Source organism: Aegilops tauschii, chromosome 6 (assembly GCF_002575655.3).
Source record: "Aegilops tauschii subsp. strangulata cultivar AL8/78 chromosome 6, Aet v6.0, whole genome shotgun sequence".
In the NCBI taxonomy this organism is placed as follows: Eukaryota; Viridiplantae; Streptophyta; class Magnoliopsida; order Poales; family Poaceae; genus Aegilops; species Aegilops tauschii.
This window is the reverse complement of record NC_053040.3, coordinates 11,687,755-11,707,979: the sequence shown is the minus strand read 5'-3', so window position 1 is coordinate 11,707,979 and position 20,225 is coordinate 11,687,755. Positions and strand designations below refer to the sequence as shown.

General features: G+C 38.7%; 2 protein-coding genes across 2 annotated transcripts; both read right to left on the bottom strand.

The window, feature by feature from the left end:
- Positions 1–11,991: 11,991 nt before the first annotated feature.
- LOC141025683 (aminopeptidase M1-C-like) lies at positions 11,992–12,658 on the bottom strand. The gene is made up of 3 exons (XM_073501594.1): positions 12,587–12,658; positions 12,204–12,354; positions 11,992–12,089 (listed from the first exon to the last, which is right to left on the bottom strand). The coding sequence occupies exons 1-3, from the start codon at positions 12,656–12,658 to the stop codon at positions 11,992–11,994; spliced, it is 321 nt and encodes a 106-aa protein (XP_073357695.1).
- Positions 12,659–13,030: 372 nt separating this feature from the next.
- Positions 13,031–15,568, bottom strand: LOC109762865 (aminopeptidase M1-B-like). The gene is made up of 3 exons (XM_045229529.2): positions 14,867–15,568; positions 13,368–13,640; positions 13,031–13,256 (listed from the first exon to the last, which is right to left on the bottom strand). The coding sequence occupies exons 1-3, from the start codon at positions 15,083–15,085 to the stop codon at positions 13,056–13,058; spliced, it is 693 nt and encodes a 230-aa protein (XP_045085464.1). The 5' UTR covers positions 15,086–15,568; the 3' UTR covers positions 13,031–13,055.
- Between the last annotated feature and the right edge of the window lie 4,657 nt (positions 15,569–20,225).

The window sequence follows — 20,225 nt, the reverse complement described above, 5'->3', positions numbered from 1 at the left end:
AGATCATACGCATCCCTAACAGGCCAGATGATTTGAATGAAGCAAATGACGGCTCCCAATATCTGAACAATACCGGGGAGGGTGATGATAAGATATTCGATCTCGACGACCGAGCTGATGAAGTCATGAACTATGATTATGATTATGATGACGCAGACAATGATTATGATGACGAATACAATGTTGATCTTGAAATAACAAAGACTACCGGCGAGGTATATTTATATAAGCAGGCATCTAGTGATCATCACATGTTTTTTTATTTGAAGATATATTAACGAATCGATCTTTCTTCTTTCAGCCCTCCGGATCGAGCAAATCTGCTTCTACAGACAGCAGGACAAAGCGCGGCCCGGGCAAAAAGTTGAAGGAGGGTGTAAAGTACAACATCGATTCCATCAAAGCTAGTGGCGAACCCCTCACGCCTCAGAACATTGCGAACAAGTTCGTTCGTCAGTGCGGAGTTCTTGTGAAGGACCAACTCCCGATCTCCATTCAAGAATGGAAAGAGCCAAAAACTAAACGCCTAGATGTTACTTGGGTCGACGACAGAGCAAAACAAAAGCTTTGGGAATCTCTGATGGAACATTTCACCCTACCAGATTATTTCACTGATGCAGATGTGCAGAAAGTCAAGGACGCTGCTCTTAAGAAGATGGCAATTGCATTCAATACCCACAAGAAAACTGTATGGGCCAACTACCTCGCTGCAGAAAGGAAGACTCCAGAATTCAAGGGAACACTGGAGAAGCAAAGAGAACACTGGCCCGCTTTCGTGAAATTCAAGGAATCAGAATTATCTAAGGAACGATCGAGAAAAAACAAGGCCAATGCCGCAAAAAAGACGCAGTTCCATAGGCTGGGTCCAGGTGGCTACGCGGTGGCAATGCCTAAGTGGGATAAGTCTGAGCAAGAGATGGAGGATGCAGGGGTCACTCCGGTTACTAGGAGCTAGCCCCCCAGGTGCAGAACTTGGTTCTATGTGCATGGGGGGCGTTGGACCCGACGACAGGCCTGGTTTCGAAGAAGGCAAGTCTAAAAGGAGCAGAACAAAAGTTACTTGACGCAATAGAAGCTGCTCGAAAGGGGGTGTTCACGCCCAACAGAGAGAACGACGAGCTTACGCGCGCCCTGGGAAATCCTGAACACCCGGGAAGAACACGAGGCAAGGGCGTTATTCCCTGGTATGAGGGCTTTTCGGAATGGAACGACGACTATAGGACCCGTGCAAGAAAGAAGATGGAGGAGGAGAAGAAGAGGAAGCTGGAGGAGGAGCAGAGGAAGCAGGACGCGGAACGCCTTCAAGGCCTAGAAGCAAGGCACGCAGACTTGGCACTCAAATTCCAGCAGTAGCAGTAGCAGATCGACTCACTTAGCCAGGAAAGGGGGTCTCAGCAGCGGCAGCAGCAAGCGGGTGATCATCCAGCATTGGATAGCACCGTCCCATCCATGCCGAGAAGCAGCGTTGGTTCCGCCCCGGGCGACGCACTGCTGGATACATACCTTGTGGATGACATCATAGAGAACACTAACTGTGGGCTACACTTCAAAATGAAGAACATATCCATGAAGGTGGCGGACGCCGTTGCTTTTACAATTACCCCCGAAGCAACCTTCCATTGCGCCCCGATTCCAGCGGGCTATGCTCGTGTCTTGGTTGATGAGGTGGTGGACCCATATTCGGGGCTAGAGCTTGACATTCCTGGAGGTAACGACGAGCACACACTGGGAGAGGCCATACATCGTATCATCCTATGGAGAAAGGATTGCATCATCTTTCGAAGTCCACCGACACCGCGTCTGCCGACTCCTCCTCGAAGTCCGCCACCGTGTCAGCAGACTCCCGCTCCTCCAAGTCCACGAACGCGTAAGCAGACTCCTGCTTCAAGTACGGCACAGCGTCAGGCCACTCCTCCTGTTTCAAGTCCGACACCGTGTCAGGCCACACCTCCTACTTCAAGTCCGGCACAGCGTCAAGCCACACCTCCTGCTTCAAGTCCGACACCGTGTTAGGCCACACCTCCTGCTTCAAGTCCGGCACAGCGTTAGGACACTCCTCCTGCTCCAACTAAGCCACGTCAGCCGTCTCCGCCGCCTAAGCAATCGCAGAAGAGACACGCCGCAGCTATGGTGCGTAGCGGTACGAGTCGAGGTAGTACAGGAAGTACAGGCGGAGACAAGCGATATAAATATGGTCCAAGCAGCCTCGCTCCTCTTCCTCAGAGGCCTTACGACATGACCGAGGAGCAAAACGATGCAATAGTGCGGGCCGAAGTGGACGCTCATTTTGGACCGAAACCGGCAACGCCGCCGAGGGAGAAAGTGCCTGAGGAAAAGATTGACCACTTCATTCGTATGGCTAGACCACCAGCTCCCAAGCCTGTTGACTCAGACTATGAGCACCAAATCAGGAAGGCACATCGAGCACGACTATAGAAAGAAGCGAGCTCGAGCTCGAGCCAACAAGCAGCTGTCAAAAATGTGGGAAAACCGTTCCCTAGCTAGGAGAACAGGCGGCGCAATCGACCCCCCCGCTTGTTGTGCCAACAACACATGAGAGTACGCGCGCCCAATATTATTGTGGGCAAACCATTTACGTTCCCGAGCTGGGCGATGTGGTAATAACCGAGGAGCATATAATGCAGGCTGAAATGCTCAAGATCACTGTTGGACAACTCCTCGATATCGAGCCCATGTCTCCGCTTAGAGAGGAGGAAATAAAACATAAATATGTCCGGGGCCAACCTTTGGTCGAGCCCGAGGAGATCAAGAACCTCCCAACGAGAATTTATGAATTGCATGATTGGTACATGAAAATTATCAAGATTTCCAATCGAGAGTCCCTCATGGTGCAAGTCGAGGAAGATCATTACTTCAATAAGAAAAGCTCTGTCCGTTGAGTATTCTGAACTATTTCAGTTATTCAATCAAGATGCACTCGACAAATCTATCGTCAGTTGCTATTGTCTGTAAGTGATTTCTTTCTGTAATTTAAGTCTCAAACTAGCTCTAGTGCTCATTGATTGATCATTAATTACCTGTAATTATATATCCTCACTATATATTCTTTTCTGTGGTATTATACAGGATGAAGATGTATGAAATGAAAAAAGCTAGACGCTATGGCATTGGGTTCATTGACCCAAATACCGTTAATGAATACACATGGAAATTGGAATGGTGTAGACAAGATGTAGAGAAAAACATGGTAGAGTTCTTGAAGCGCCTCAATAGCAATGAAGATATACTACTTCCTTACAACTTCGAGTGAGTCACACTGTCTTGTACTACCAATTCTGTTTTTGCTTACTAGCTAGATGTTAATAAGTGTATAGGGTTTAGGGTTATAGTTGATTAGTGTTATGCACATGCCCGCTTAATTTATACATGCAAACGTATGCGCATGCAGCTTCCACTGGATCTTGTTAGATGTTAAAGTTGACGAAGGAAAAGTTGAAGTACTGGACTCACTACTTAAAAAAGATAGTGACTACAGCATCGTGAAGGGGATAGTCGACAGGTTATTTCAATCATTATTAACTATATCTCGGCCTATTTAGTTCGTCATTTCCTGATATGAACTATTATTAATAACCCCTTTATTAATTTTCTTTGCCGGCGGGCAGGGCTTGGGCAAAGTACATCAAGGTGACTCCAGGAAAATGGCGACAAAAGCTATGTTGGTATCGACCCAAAGTAAGTAATTAAGTAGTACTAGCTAACTAGCTACAATCTCTTTAATTCTTGTTTCAATACCATTAATTAATTAACATGCTTGATTAATTATTATCTGATTAAATTCTATTCTCGTAAAGGCCCTGAAGCAGGCGCCGGGGACTGAAGTGTGTGCATACTACGTTTGCGAGAACATTTGCATGATGGCGTCCGAAAGGAGCAGATCTGATAGACAGGACTGGGTACGTTTGCCAGAACACTATTCACAAATCTTATATGATTGTTGATATCTAGTCACACAACTAATACACATGCATATTGATCTCCTTCTTAACAGTTAAAATACACATGCATGTTGACTCAAAATGCAAACCTTGCCAGACGAAACACAAAATATGGGTGATAACAATGTAAAATGAGAGAAATTACATCAATATGTATATTTTACGACATGTTTTAACATTTTCAACTTTATGTCGCATAAACAAAACTTTATGTCTCGTATACATTTTCTTACATTTAACAAAAATTTAGGTGTAGAATAAATATATCTTTTGCCTAGTGTGTTGAATATTTCAACAATATACACCGAGAGAGAGCTCCGGAATCTCTCGTTTGCGACCAGTGTGGTCATTCTTAATATCCTAGTAGCATGGTCATTACAGAATTGTCTTTAAACTGGGCAAACCCAATATTTGTCTACTTGAAATATATTTGTGATGCTTTTTTGCTGCTCCATTTTGATTTCCAATATGCACGTGTGATATATAATACTTGGTCTCCTCATTGCACTATAATGTTGCAGTGAATCAATCCGTTATAACTAGTGCTGCATGTATAATAGGACAACTTCTCCCATATTGATTTTTGTAGCTACAATCATTCAACCAGCGAGGACATTAATCCCACCTATTAGTAGGATGTGGGGTGCTTGGTATCATCCAAAATAGCATTCTTTGTGGGGTAAAGTCACCACATATCATGCCCATTGTCAACCATACTAATTAATCTTGGTGACTATTGTTTGGATTCAAGAAGCAATATCCCTATATATGAAAAAGGGCAAAAACTTTGCTAGCTTGGTTGTCTTCATAAATACACATCATCAATGTAAGGTTAACAATAGCTTGGGGACATGAGAACAATCAACTTTTGGTTTACAAGCTCTTTATTGGTATGATATCACAAATTAATAGAAGATCGGCGGGATGAAACTGTAAGATGCCCCCAAGCCCCTTGTAATTATAGAACACATGATCCACTACTGTGAAAACAAAATTAAGGTGATTTGTAGTGAGTAGATCATTCATCAAGTGTGACATATAGTAGGCACCAACTTGTAAGGTTGAAGGTGACATTCCCTAGAAGCTAGTTTTGTTGGTAGAAAGGGTGTTGACCTTATCAAAGCTTATGCTTACATTGATTACATAGGGGCCGCATAAGACAAGGATGATGGTACATACCTATAGCCCTACGTACAGTGGGGGTGGAATATTTGTGATTTAGAATCTTATAAATGTGCAACAAATAGCAACAAAACTTGGGTGGTATCTATATATCCCCAAGAACCTCATAATTTGACGAGGTACATGAACAAGATGTGCTACAAGAGATTTTTGCGAATAGTACCACATTTATTGAAGAAATGGGTAAAGACAAACGTATAAGGTGACTGTGGGATCTTACTTAGGCTGGTATTTTAGAAGAGAGTGCCCAAAGACTCTTATTTTAGCCTACTGTTCCGATATGATTAGCCTAGTGTATATATTGGAAAACAGGATATAATAGGGAAATCACGTAATTGGGGAAACATTTGGCTTATCATACCTAGGTTTCTGCAACATGATTTCCCATATAAAATCTTGTCGTTTTTTGTAGGTTCGGATATACCAATATAGGCATAGGAGGATATTGTTTCGGATTCATTGAGTAGATCCTTTTTAGACCAGTTTCAGCAAACCATCTCCATAATATAATATGAGTAAGTAAGAAAAACAAACATCCAATCAACTTTGTGTAATTGCCGGTGAGTAGACGCATAGAGTATTTCTATAGAAGCAATCCAAACTACACCAACAATATATCAACAAAATAAATAAGAAATTCAAAAAAATACATCACTAGTGGAAAAAAGGGCTAGACACAATTTTAATTGGTGGCACCTCATTTTCAATCCATGCCACCACTATTTTTAAAATAGTGGTGGCGTTGGCATATTTTGCACGTCACCACCATATAATTTCTGGTGGCGTGCTGCCTAAAATCCACGCCACTACTAGTTGGGATCGAGCAGCCTACATAGTCACTAGTTAGTCCTAGCATGTAACTTTTTTGTCACGCCACCATTATTGGCACTAGTTGTGGTGTGGGACTTTTTGCGATGCCACCAGTAACTGCATCAAATTATTCAAAAATATAAAAAATATATATATAGACAAGTTACTGGTGGCGTCTACAGTTCAGCCTACGTCACCAATAATTCAGTGCATTCCACGCCACCAAAATGACTAGAAATGGGCTTGGATTATTTGATATGCGGGTCAAAGAAAACAACCCATAGCCCACATTGTAACTCTCTCTCCATTTGCAAAGAACAGCCCAAGCCGGAGAGAGAGAGAGAGAGGAGAGAGAGAGAGAGAGAGAGAGAGAGAGAGAGAGAGAGACTAGACATTCTCCGTAGTCGTCGGCAACCCACATTGCCTTCTACCGCAGCTTCCCGCCGGCCGACTCCTCTCCCCCTCCCCTCCCCGACCTCAGGCATATCCCGAATCCGCCCCCGCCAAGCACGCAACCCTCTATCCCCGCAATCCCTCTCACTCTCTCTCTCTCTCTCTCTCTCTCTCTCTCTCTCTCCTGAGAGACCCTTCTCTGCAGCTATGCACAAATGGAGGTTGATTCCGGTGAGGTCCGGTGGCCATGGGTGGCGCGCAACACATCCCCAAGCTCTCCTACCTCCGCTACATCGACTCCTATGGCTAGATCCATCACGCTCTGCCTCCATCGCTCGTGCCCAACCCATCCCCACAACTAGGGTTTTGGTCAAGGCGTCGCCACCGTCATCGGCGCGGCTCCGGCGTCCCTGGCGGCTCCTCTCCATCAGGTTCTTCCCATTGACTTCTATTAGAAACTTCATGATTTGATTCAGAATTACTTCATACTAGATATTGTTTTGTACTGAGCATTTCATTACGATGTTGCTAGCTACTGCTTCACCGATTAGTTCATAAAATTAATTTTGACAGCAATAAGCCTCACCTGGGAGGGAAAATTTGAGAGGTATGGCAGTGGCATCCTTCAACGAAGCCTGTATAGGTGATGACTGGAGAACTTACTCTTAGTGCACTATAATTCCTTCAGCTGAAAGATATCCTTGCCAGCATCTAGTATTATATTGGAAGAAACCCAGTGCCTATTGTAACTTATATCCTATTGTAACTAGTATTATTTTAAAGTGTCATCTTATTTAGTACAAGCATCATGTCATCCTGTTTATTTCAAGCATCATGTAATCCTGTTAGTAAATGTACTCTAGGTGCATGTGTTTTTTTTGCAGTTTGAGTATACCAGAAGTATTACAAATAACTAAGTGCACTATCGACATGCTCTATATAAATGATAGCAATATAGAAAGAAAGATGACCATTCTACTTTTGATGGACGACAAATATGTAGAAACTATGGGTTTGGACTTGAATTTGAGTGCATCTAATCTGTGTATAGGATAAGTTGTTGGCTTGAGTGCATCTAATCTTTATATAGGATAACTTGTTGATTTGAGTGCATGGTCTCACAGTTTATAGCTTCTCCTGCATTGTTGTTTTCTTATGAGAAGAATAGTTATTTTCATTAACTTGTAGAATCTAGAAGTAAAGAAGATAAACGATGAGAAAAACGATGCCTTTGCTGCCCAGTTTGGTTTTAGCAGCATGAACATGAACATATCACTATTTGCTTGTCTTGCTTTACTATTCATGATCACTAGTTTTGCTATTATGTGACATCCTCTGGATGTATGGATGAGACGTATGTATGCATGTACGTATGTATTTGCTGAAATTTGTGATCATGTCAGACCTTTTTTTTGTTTTCCGAAAATTTTAGTGGTGGCGTTAGGGTGAGAGTGCACCTCACTAGTACCATGGGTATAGTGATGGCGTCTGACAATATGCCATGTCACTCAAACTATAACTAGTTGTGGCATGAGTGAATGGTGCCACACCATCAGTATGTAAAATACCAATGGCGTGGGATGTGACGCAATCGGTATTTTTTAACAATGGTGTCATATTGGTGGCGTCGACATCTCACGCCAGCAATGTGATTTTTAGAACGCCGGCACTAGCGTTTTCTTCACTAGTGCATGCATGCATGTACTCTAGGGTCAGCAATTGGCTAAATGCACAACATAACACATATGAGGGGTTACATTTCAGACAATATTACCTGTTCCAGTTGGATGCCTTTCCCTTTTTGTTTTACATAAATAATAGGGTATCCTCGTTGCTTCGTCCAGGAAGTCATGAAATCCTTCAATGGTTCGCCAGTTTTCTCTTCACACTGCTAGAAAAACATCAACAAGGTTTAATAGGATTGATATGATAGATATATCAACAAGTGCCTGTTAAGTGAGCTGGTGCTTGGGTTGGATAGAATTGAGAAGTTAAGTGTGCTGGGCCTGGAGTAGTGTGAGGATGGGTGACCTTTCGGGAAGTTTGACCACGGAGTGTGATTTGACTTGAGATTAAGCATAGTGACCCGAGATTAAGAAAAAAAAAATTCTGGAAAAAATTTGAAATTTTTTTTTTGAATTTTTTTTGAAAAAAATTGTTAGTAATGGCGCACTTCTATGTGGTGCGCCATTACTAAGTCAGATAGTAATGGCGCACTTCTAGGCATAGTAATGGCGCACTATAGGTGCGCCATTACTATCTGTGATAGTAATGGCGCACCAAATGTGCGCCATTACTAACAGTTACTAGTGGCGTGTTAATAGTGGCGCACCTATAGTGCGCCATTAATAGCAAAAACTGGTGCGCCACTACAACCTTTTTTCTAGTAGTGTCAAACACAACCTATAGGTCCTCTGTTTTAGCATTGGAGTAGGCATATTTCTTTATACATGTAGCCAATGCTTTCTGAAAGATATCCACTAGTTCAGTAAAGAACGATTCACTAGTTTAGTAAACAAGGATTCACTAAAGGAAAGTTTTGTAGATCTCAGAATCATAAAGAAACGGGAGAGAGAGAGAGACAGAGAGAGAGAGACAGAGAGAGAGAGAGAGAGAGAGAGAGAGAGAGAGAGAGAATTATGCAATAGTGGGCCTCCAGAATATAATGTGCTTAAGTGTATCACAAGTGATTTTTTATCCTATTTTGTGCTATGTAGACTTGCTGACAAAATGCAAAACATGAACCTCCATAACCAAATCTCTCAGGCTTTTCTCCTCTCTACATATATAATCTGTTCATATACAAAACTTTTCACCTTCATTGTATGAGACTAATGAAAATGGTATCATATAACGGTATGTACATCAAATTTTCTTATAAAAAATCTTTATTATTTCCACTATTGGAAGAGCAAAGCGCATCATACTATCATGGTCCAGCCAAAATTTAACGAATTAGTTAAGAGTGGTTCCTTACATTTTTAAGTAGCATTATAGAGTGTGATCTATCAACAAAAATAGTATGAAAATTCGAGACCTGAAAACGTTCTGCCCCAAGGTAGCTTTGTAGCATGTGAAGAATAGAAGCACCTTTAATATAGTTGATGTCATCAAATATCTCAATGATTTCATTGGTATGGTGTATTTCATCCTGGGCATGTAGAAGAACAAACAATGAAATTATTAAACGGATTAAAAGCCAATATTTAGAAAAGAAAAAAAATCTTAAACGAACCAACTGAATCTATGTTGATGAAATTACCAAATTTGATGTATAACATAATGTATGAGAATAAAAGTAATTAGTATCAATTTCAATATTCTGTAGTTAATTTATGATGTATAACGTAATGTATGAGACAAAAAGGAGAAATATCATATAACTAGAAACGAAACTTTCAAAGACTACATACCGAGTGAAAAAAATTAAACCCCACCCACTTGCGATTTATTGGATACTTCTCTTTGGGTATGCTAGCCCCGACTAACTTATGTCCTGCATTTGTACGAATAATGACATCCTGGACTACACATGTTTGAAACATCTTGCAAATCCTACTTTGTTACAGGTATTTGAGAAGGTCTTCTATAAGAACATACATTACTTTTAGTGTTTTATAAGCATCCATCAATATACCAAAGACCGGTGTTTACACACCTACCATTAATACATCAAAGATAGATTGTTCTCCGCATATAAACTACACGTTAATTAGACCAATTGTTGGTATTACAGAACAAGCCCAACCCAGCTACCAACACATAGTGCCACAATACCACAAACTTTGTTCCATCCAACCCCCTTAACTCTATAAGAGCTTGAACCCTTGTGTAGTGTTCCTCTTGTGAATGCTTTCACCAGAGAACTCAAGAAGACGACCGCAAATTAGTCTTTCTTGTTAAGAAATCTATAGTGGTCTTTTTTAACGAACAACAAATTACATCTTAAAATACTAGTAAAACATTTGTGATTAATACTTTTCAGTAAATTGGACATGGGAAGAGAGATAGAACACAAAAGCAATGGTGCCAAGTGTAAGATATTGTTCCCATGGCATGCAATGTTGAATGAGGTTGGTCGTGATGTGAAGCATGGGGCCTCAACCACCATTGCCTTGGACCCTTTCTCACACTCCAACTTTCGAACATCATTAGTTTCAAAGATGGTTGGATGAAGAATAGCCCAAATAGTCATCTATGCTACTTGGACCAATAATTGTCTGGGCATGATGCCATATTAGTGACGGGTATGACCCAAACAAGAATAAGCTGCTGCTTTTGGAAGAATAATAACCCAAAGAACAACTCTGGAACATCATTAGTTTCAAAGATGGCTACATGTCATGTTTTGCCACATTGTCTTTAGGTTGGATGTATCCATGGCAAGCTAATATTGATAGATGCATCCCACTTAGCGAAGACAACATTCATACAAAGTTTTTGAAATAATTATTATTGCACAATTTCTAGTTCTTTAAAATAATAAATCTAGTATTTATTTTCCTAATACAGTTTTTGTCTGCTATGTCAGTAGTTTTTGAAAAATTCTCATATTCCATGGACCTTTCAAGAGTCAACAACGAATTAACCAATGATGTCATAGGATTTTAGATTAACATATATAAATTATCATCATCTACTATGATAAAAAATAATCTCAGCAGAAAATAGAAAATAGAGTCTGTGTCATTATCAACTGAAAGGTCCACCTATTCTTATGTTTCAATAGAAAATAGAGTCTAGGTATAGAGTGTGTCTGTATAAATATTAATGCACATCATTTCAAATGCATAACAATTCCAACCACATGATCATGCCATGCTACAGTATCAACCATTGTGATTACCTCGATAGAATGTGACCCAGTTATTGAATCCAATTTAAGAGTAGAAATTGTACTATCAAGAAACTCCATCAAAATATTCCATTGAGGAAAAATGGAATCTACAGCTTGATAGGCCATCTGTTAAAACAATGAGTGCATTCAATATATGCAAGTAGCTTGGTCATATCATGAAATGTCGAGTCATCAAATTACCCATGTAGCAAGTCCCTCACTTAGCCATAAGTAATTCCACCACTCCATGGTTACAAGATTGCCACACCACTGATGAGCCAATTCATGTGCCACGGTAACGGCAATCTAGACATAATCGTGTTTAGATCAATAAACAAAGCTTGCCTTCACAAAACTCCAGTAATCCCAAACAAAGGTATAATAGTTAAATATAGCCACTATCAATTTAAATAATGTAATTCACTTCTAAATCAGTTAGGTAACAACACATAAGTTGTTTAAGTCGTGAATAGTAAATGATGTAATAATGCAACAAAATAACTTTATGACTTATGGTCCATACTTGGTGTTGTTTGGTAGATGTTGAAGATATCTGATTAAATAGCAAATCTTGGATTTCAAAAGTAACCAATCCATAGTTCTCCATGCCCTTCCAACTAAAGTTGCTAATACCAATCATATCCAATTTAGAAAGTGCATAAGGAGTGCCAAAGTAACTACAACATTGACGAAATAAACACTTGGTTAGTTATTCTATCTACAACATCCATATCTTGAGAGACTTCGCTATAATCGTTCATGTTCTTCTCTTGAAACCATTTTAATTATTGACAAAGGTAGGTTTTGATCTTACTCATTATAGAAATCCAATGACTTCACTCCAACATCCAATGCAAATTTCCCTTGTTCACTCTTACCAACTTCAATGTACACACGAACTCTAGTGCCTGAAAATAGAATAATGGAAAGTGATAATGACATTTAAATGGTTGATGTGAATGTAACAAGAAAAATGGAGTTAATACCGTGTGATGTTACATGCTCTACAAATTCAAAAATACCAACAACCATGGCAACTAAGTAAGTTGACATTAGAGGCGATTCCTCAAATTCGACAATCTTGATAGGACCAACCACTATCTCACTAGATACAGGCATGTTGGACAGTGCTACCAACTCAGATGGAACTTCCAATGTTATTTTGAACTTAGCCTGAAATATTCAAATAACATGAGAGAACATGTTAGGAAACAGAGCTGACTTTATTGAGGCCATGGTGCACATATGAAGGGAAAGTCAATATTTCTGATGAGGAGGTAAGAGTTCTTACCCCTAAAAAATAGTCAACTTATGAATTAGTGAACAATGATGCTCAAGGAAGGACAAAAATAGATCAAGCATCTAGATAACCTAGAAATCTTATTAATCATGCTATAATAATTACCTTGAAAGCAGGCTCATCCCAACAAGGAAAGCACCGCCGAGCATCCACGGGTCGAAAGTTTGTCGCCGCCATGTTTGCTATCTTCCCCTTATACTTACTGAAAGCAAAATAAATAACAAAAGCATGAAACAAGAAAAACAATAATATTAGTTGTGCACGCATAATGTAAGTGTATTTCGAAGTTTCAACATTGATATGACTTGTTGTAAGCTAGCTAGTGATTGTGGCGTCCTACCAAGTTTCGAACATATAGAAACCGGTAGTTCAGTTGTTCTCTCTCCTTTGGTATATCGCTCCATATGATTGATATGCAAAATTCTATCTATTGGGATTTTCTGAGCATGAGCTATTCGTTGATGTGTGTTCTGATTTTTTTTCATGTTTGCATGTCTTGCTATTTTTCCTACATGGCTTACTGTTTTTTTTGCCTTGTGTGTAAAGTAGTTATTCTACCCACAACAGTAGAATATCACTGCCCAACCCACACACAAACACACAAACACACAAACACACACACACACACACTCTTGAAAAATCCCCTCGTCTCATCATTGAGAGTGCCATTGAAGTGCATCCTGAGCACACCATCACCTATTGGAAGCTCTTTCTGAAAACCAATTACCATAATTTCATCATCCTTAAAAAACACCACCTCGGTCGGCACTAAACACTGCAATAACCATACATAACTAATCAAGACAAGATTTAGTATGTGATGTGGGGAATGAAACATCTTTTGAGAGCTTGTCTTTTCTTTACATGTCGGTGGACCATTGTATACCTTGAATTTTATGGAAGCAGGGTCAACCATGAGTTCCACAACATTGAGAACGAGGAAACGGGTGGGTGTTATGACGGTGACATTGACTGCCACGACACCGGAGAAGGTGTAAGAGACGAGGTTGGGGCGGAAATGTAGCTCATAGTGGCTTGGCTTCGCAAAGTGTGGTAGTCGAAGCTTGCTGCGGAACTGGTCAGGTGAGTCAGTTTTGATTGCTGGCAGGGGCCCGGAGACAAGCTTCGACACACGAGAAGGTACCTTGAGATTTAGTCCCTACAAACACGGGGAAGAAAACAAAACAGCAAGGTGGGTAACCAAAGCAAACAGAGACTATTATAAATACATAGGGATAAAACTACTCCAGTGTCAGCAAGGAACGTTGTATTAGGCAACATTTGAAATCATAGGCGTGTACAAGTTAGGCAACAATATATTTCTTCCTTTTTCAAGGAAGTGAACGGTTTCTTTGGGTTAATACATAATAATGCATATTAAGACTTGGATAATTAAAATATTACCAACACATGCAATTCTTGGCTACTTCCATAGGTTTTGAGAGACCATGTTTGGGACGGTATTTCGTGAGAATATATTTACTCACATTATTTTTGCGGTGCCATGAGGTTAGAGAGCTTTTTGTCCTCCTCACCAATCCGATTATTTAGATTTGATGAGTTTTTGTTGGTGTGTCAAAAAAATTGTTGGTTTGATTCTTTGTGGATCTGAAATCTTTCATCGACACCATATTGTAGATATCATGATTCGGCGGACTGCACTTCTAGGGATAATCCCCGGCCCAAGTACGTTCATCGATCATGGCAACTCAAGGCGCTTTCAAAAGCCCTTATTGGTAATGTTCGTGTAGGTGCGAGAGCGACAACATCGTTGCTCCAGTCCAATTGCAACCTTTATTGCAAAGTCTTTGAAATATTTCTTCTAGCACAGTTTGATACCTCCAAGAAAGTGTTTCCAAAAGATTTTGTTGTAATTCTTAGTTATAGGAGTTAATTTGTATTTTCTTGGATCTTAGATCCAAACCGGTGTACCCGTAAAAGAAAGCGTTTGTGATTTCTTCCCTTGCAACATAAAGTTTTCACAAATCACCACCGGTTGACCTCAACAAGGAAGCGTTTGGCATCATCAAGCTTTTGATCAGCTTCAAATTGTCTAAAATTAATAGGAAGGCCAATGCGGTGGCGCATGAAATTGCTAAATTTAGTTTTGATAGTTGATCAGACAATATTCTTTGGAATAGTTTTCAGCGCTGCGTGGTTGTAATGACGTTTTATTCAATTAATATATGGAGAGGTGTTTTTTCTATAAAAAAACTGTGTACCTGTATTGTTATGAGTATGAATAAAACTACATGTATTTCTCAAAAATAAAATGTTTGGGACAATATTTTCTTTTAACAAAAATGGAATTGCGAAATGTCACACGCAAGAGGGATAATAACACTAGCATTTAAAACATACATGCAACTCAAACAAAAAACTTACATGTGCAATTCGATCCACTCCTTGGGCCGAAGCCGCTGCTTGCTTCGAAACTGAACCAGTGACCTCAGAACTGCTGTTCACGGATGGAACTGGTATGTGATGTACTAATCTCCTCGGATGCTCATGAGATGGCCCGAGTGACCTTGTCGAATTTGCTACCACATGATTCAAAGAAACCACAAAGAGTACTAGTAACAAACGGCGCGCATCATGTGGCATGTTGCAAGCGTGATTGTGATCACCAATGATCTTGAGATGGAGAGAGTGCAATAACAATCGATCCTCCACTCATCTAGTCTGTCTCAAGCGGAGCGCTTGGCACAGGCTTAAATACATGATCCTTACTAGGGAGAATTTATTGTATACACCCAGAAGATCTTTGAATCAATAAAATTGGATAGACCTAATATAGGGAAGATCTCCCACATTAGTTTCCTTGATTTCTTTGGCGTCTCGAAGATAATTGATTTTCTTGATAAAAAGATATGCTCGGTATATTTTAATAAAGAGCAATCAATTATCTCTCTTGATTAAAAGATATGCACAGTAGAACTCAAAAATAAGATATGCTCAGTATCCTTTTCCACATCTGACCTATGATTAATTAATTTTCTTCCTTAAATGATATGGCCCAGGTATCCCATGGGAAAAAGATTCGGTGTAGTCTGCTGCCACTTGTCCGACACCATCGAACTTGCACGCTCCACTTCTTCGTTGCCAAAAAAAAATCATGTCATAAAAAACGTTTGCAAAATAAAAAATATTCATGTTTTAAAAAATAGATTTTATAAAAAAAGACCGCGCTGTAAGAAAATGTCATTTCTTCAAAAAAATATGTTCATGAATGTTTCAAAAATATTCGTATTTTCCGTAAATGTGTTCTCAATTTTTTTAAAACTGTTTGCCACAGTGGGACGTTTTTCTACAAGAATCCGGTTTGCCACAGTAGCCCTTTTTCTACAAGAATCCGGTTTGCCACAGTAGCCTGTTTTTCTACAAGAATCCATTTTAACAGAGTGTAGGGTTACTACAAAAATTGGGTTGCCACTGGAATCCGGTTACTGCAGTGTTGCTACAGAAAAATTGGGCTAGCAGTGTACCTAAAAATCATGTCGCTACGGAAAAAACCGATGTGGCTACACACGAGCGCCCCACGTAAGTGGGCTGATCCAGGGGAGGTGCCATATGTCCGTTTGATCGACAATTCGACGCAACAAGCGACACATATGACCTAATTGAAGCTACTCCACACCCATTATGATAGCGCTTGCCTATAACACGTGTCAAGCGGGATCTCGCAAGAGAACAGGAGCTGATTATGTGAACAGTTCCAGAAGGTTTTGTTATCCATTTTTGCTCTGTTTTCTCATTTTCGGTTTTTCATTTTCTATTTTTCTCTCTCTTTTCCTTTTATCCATCCTGTTTCTTTTACCTTCCCCGTTCTTATTTTCTTTTCCATTTTCAATTTTCATAATTAATTTTTCAAATATATTTTTAAAATTAGTGAAATATTCTCAAATTCATGAAGTTTTTTATTTCTATGAATTTTATTTGAATTCATGATTTTTCTAAAATTCAATAATACTGTTAACATTGAATAAAATATAAAAAATTTGAAATATTTTTAAAATTCATCATGTTTTTTATAACTATGAACGATTTATGAATTCATGATGTTTTTCCAAATTCACGAATATTTTATTTATTATGCACTTTGTTTTAATTTATGACCTTTTTTCAAATTCTCTCACATAATTATATCCATGTACATTTCTTAAATTCACTAAAATAATTATTTATTTTGAAATTTTTTAAATCCATGAACAATACATTTCATTTCTGTATTTTTTTCTTTCAAATTTGCGAATGTTTCGCAGAATTTCTGAACAATTTGAAACCGTTAATTTATCAAATACAAAAAATATTTTCATATCTGTTACGAATTTTAATTGCATAAATTTTCAAAATTCCTAAATATTTTTAAATGCTTGACCATCTTGTAAACTTATGAATAACTTTTGTTTTTTTTGAACATTTTGAACTTTTTTGAACATATTTATGTATTTAGATTATTTTGAAAATTCCTAATTTTTTTTAATTTACATATGTTTTCGAAGCGCATGAAAGAATTAAAAATTCGTGTTCATCTATCAATTGTACAATTTTTTTTTTAATTCATGAACTTTCTAAAAAATGGTGTCTTTTTTCATTATTTCGGAACATTTTTTAAAATTTCGAAATTAATTGACTTCCTGAAGCATTTTCAAATTGATGCACCTTTTTCAGTTCACAAATTTTCTTGAAATCACATACAAGTGTTTAACATTTTTGTGTTATGTGATGCAGAGGGAAAGAAGCGAAAGAAAAAAACCCTACAGATCGCAACTAATGGACTGGCCCACCCTACGCCCATGTAGCAATTTCTATTTTTAAAGTGGGCTAGCGTTAATTGATGACAATGGTTCAGTAACGCTTATGTTTTTAGCGTTCAATGGGATAAATAAACACATAGAAATATATTCCTTCATTATTAGATTATATCCTAATATTAATGGCCTGACATTTGTAATACATCCCAGCGCATGATATTTTATTTATACGCATCACAAATATATATCATTAGCGGTGATATGGAATAGTGCCCACATTTACTCTGTGATATATTCTTTGGAAATATTAGTGCCCCCTATAATGTTTCCACTTTTTTATATTAGAAACCCGAAGTAGGGGACGGCATGCGTGCATAGAAATCATGTGTCTCATAATTATTATTTCATTTGGACAAAGCTTTATATAAATATTTTATTTATTTATTTATTATATCAAATTCTACACACCTTGGCTCTTTTAAATGTCGGCAATATCTACATTCGGGCATATTTTGTATTTCTATTTTAATCGTTTGCCTTATTTTAAGCGGTTGATATTGATGTGCTTATTTTTTCCAGTGCTTTGTTTCCTTTTATTATATAAAGGACTTTGTCATTTGCATTACTTTAAATATTTTAAGTATGGTACCTACTCTACTTTGTTTTGGTAAAAAATCATGTCAAATTAGCACCTCCTATGATGGCGAGAATTTATGTCAACATTATAAACCTGCCGTCGGTTATGGTGGAAGTGTGTGCAAGCCATGTGTCCCATAATTAATATTTTATTAGGGCAGCAATTTAATTTATTAATCTATTTTTATCAAAGTTTAAAAATGTTGGCTCATTTTCATATTCCAAGCCAAAACCAGTACCGGCAATTATATATCAGTGTTATGCTCATTTCCTTCCCTATTCATTTTCATATTTTCACAAGATAATGATGGCGCGTGTTGCCGTGCCCTCCTATGTTAGCAATTGAATGGTAGAGATTTACATCAATATATGGTGACAAGACTTATTCGATCATAAGTTTAAGCATAAGCTGAAGAATAAAATTATGTCTTCCAAGTAGGGATTGAATAAGCATGTGACACTAAATTTCAGTGGAATGGTGCAACTACATAATGAAGACAATAAATCCCTTAACCATCATGACTCCATACAAGAAGAGGAGCCATATACGCATGTCATTACACAGCAAGGACACAGAGTTAAAAAATCTAACCCACTATTAACTCTAGCTTTTGTAAAAAAATAACTCTAGAAAACTTGGGAAAGCTACATATATCTGGAAATGGAAGGGACAAATAAGTTTATTACTTTATTTACAGTTTTTGGTATCCGTCGATACTTCTTTGGGACTTCATATGTCTAAGCATAAAAGACTTGTTACATCACCTCTAATGATACCCAATCGGGCAATTCTACATGTAAGCATGACTATAAACATCAAGGGACCAGAGATTAAAGAAAATTCTAAACCACTATGTGATGTAGTAGACCTGGGAAAATACATATGAATGGCAATAGAAAGAATATTAAATTTTATTTATAGTTTTTAGCATGATCAAAAATAATATACTTCCATGGAACTTCGTATGTCTATAGCATAACATACTGATTACATCATTTCTGATGATACACAATCCTTCTAAGTTCACCGAAAAGAGTTAAAATGCTAACCAAATGATTCTTAATTAGCAGCGATCACAAAATCTTTACTTGCTATCATGATGCATAACGAGTAGCAATACATGTCTTTTTTTTTTGCAAAGGCATGGTAGGGATATAGGGATATAGCCAACATGACGTTTATGTCACAAACTCTGCTGCACATGCATGAAACCAACCATGTACCTCAACAACGATTCCAACATGTGTAATAACATGAGGAAAAGATAGAAGTGTAGCGGAATATCTTGTAAACTAAGATACTCATGTACCAAAAACAGTGTAGCCTATGCAACCAACAGCTTGCTTACTGTATCCTTCAAAGGCTTTCCATTGATATCAATCGCTACACATTAGTCCCGGTTCAGTCACGAACCGGGACTAATGTGAGCATTGGTCCCGGTTCGTGCGGCCAGGGGCCTGCCGGGCCTCGTGGGGGCATTGGTCCCGGTTCGTCCAGCCCCTTTGGTCCCGGTTGGTGGGACAAACCGGGACCAAAGGGCCACGCTTCTGGCCCACCACCCTTTAGTCCCGGTTCATACCACAAACCGGGACTAAAGGGCTGGTCCTAGTTGCGGCCAGTGTTTAGTCCCACCTCGCCAAACGAAGGGCGCTCACACCAGTTTATAAGCCCGTCCCTCTCTGCCTTTTAAAGTGAAAATAGATGCCCTTATACAGGGAATTTGACCTAAATTCACAGTAAATTTCATAGAAATTTATTATGAATTTAGGTTTAATTTTCTCTATAAGCGCATCTATTTTCATTTTTTTATATTTATAAAATAAATAAACCTTAATAAAATAAATAAAACTAAATAAACCTTAATAAAATAAAATAAAATAAACTATAGTAACTACAATAAATAAACCTTAATAAATTAAGTAAAAATAGCAGCAGTAAAATAAATAAAAATAGCAGCAATAAAATAAATAAAAATAAAATAATTAAAGTAAAATACATAAGTAATTAGAAATAAAATAAATAAGTTTTTTGTTGTAAGTAGAAACAAAACAAAACAAATAAAGCAAAAGAGAAAAAAACAGAGGAAAAAAATTATGCCACCTACTGGGCCACCACGGCCTGAATACGACTAGAAACCCATCCATGGGCCAGGATTCAGGCCCGCAGAAGGCCCCACAGGCAAAGAGAACAGTTAGGCCCGAAAGCCTGCAGTTGAGAGGAGTTCGAGAGGGTGGGCGCAGCAGCGCTTATAAACCACTCTCGAGCTCTCTCAACTAGCGAGGTGGGACTAAACTTTTGACGCGGGGCAGCACAAGGCCTTTGGTCCCGGTTGGTGCCACCAACCGGGACTAAA

Excerpts from the sequence above, each read along its gene's own strand:
- LOC109762865 (XM_045229529.2), bottom strand. The coding sequence starts at position 15,085 with ATGCCACATGATGCGCGCCGTTTGTTACTAGTACTCTTTGTGGTTTCT. Across the intron at positions 13,641-14,866 it reads GAGTGGATCGAATTGCACAT|GGACTAAATCTCAAGGTACC; the intron begins GTAAGTTTTTTG and ends CCGTGTTTGTAG. Across the intron at positions 13,257-13,367 it reads CTGCTTCCATAAAATTCAAG|TGTTTAGTGCCGACCGAGGT; the intron begins GTATACAATGGT and ends TGGTTATTGCAG.
- LOC141025683 (XM_073501594.1), bottom strand. The coding sequence starts at position 12,658 with ATGGCGGCGACAAACTTTCGACCCGTGGATGCTCGGCGGTGCTTTCCT. Across the intron at positions 12,355-12,586 it reads GGGATGAGCCTGCTTTCAAG|GCTAAGTTCAAAATAACATT; the intron begins GTAATTATTATA and ends TGAATATTTCAG. Across the intron at positions 12,090-12,203 it reads CTTAGTTGCCATGGTTGTTG|GCACTAGAGTTCGTGTGTAC; the intron begins GTATTTTTGAAT and ends TTCTATTTTCAG.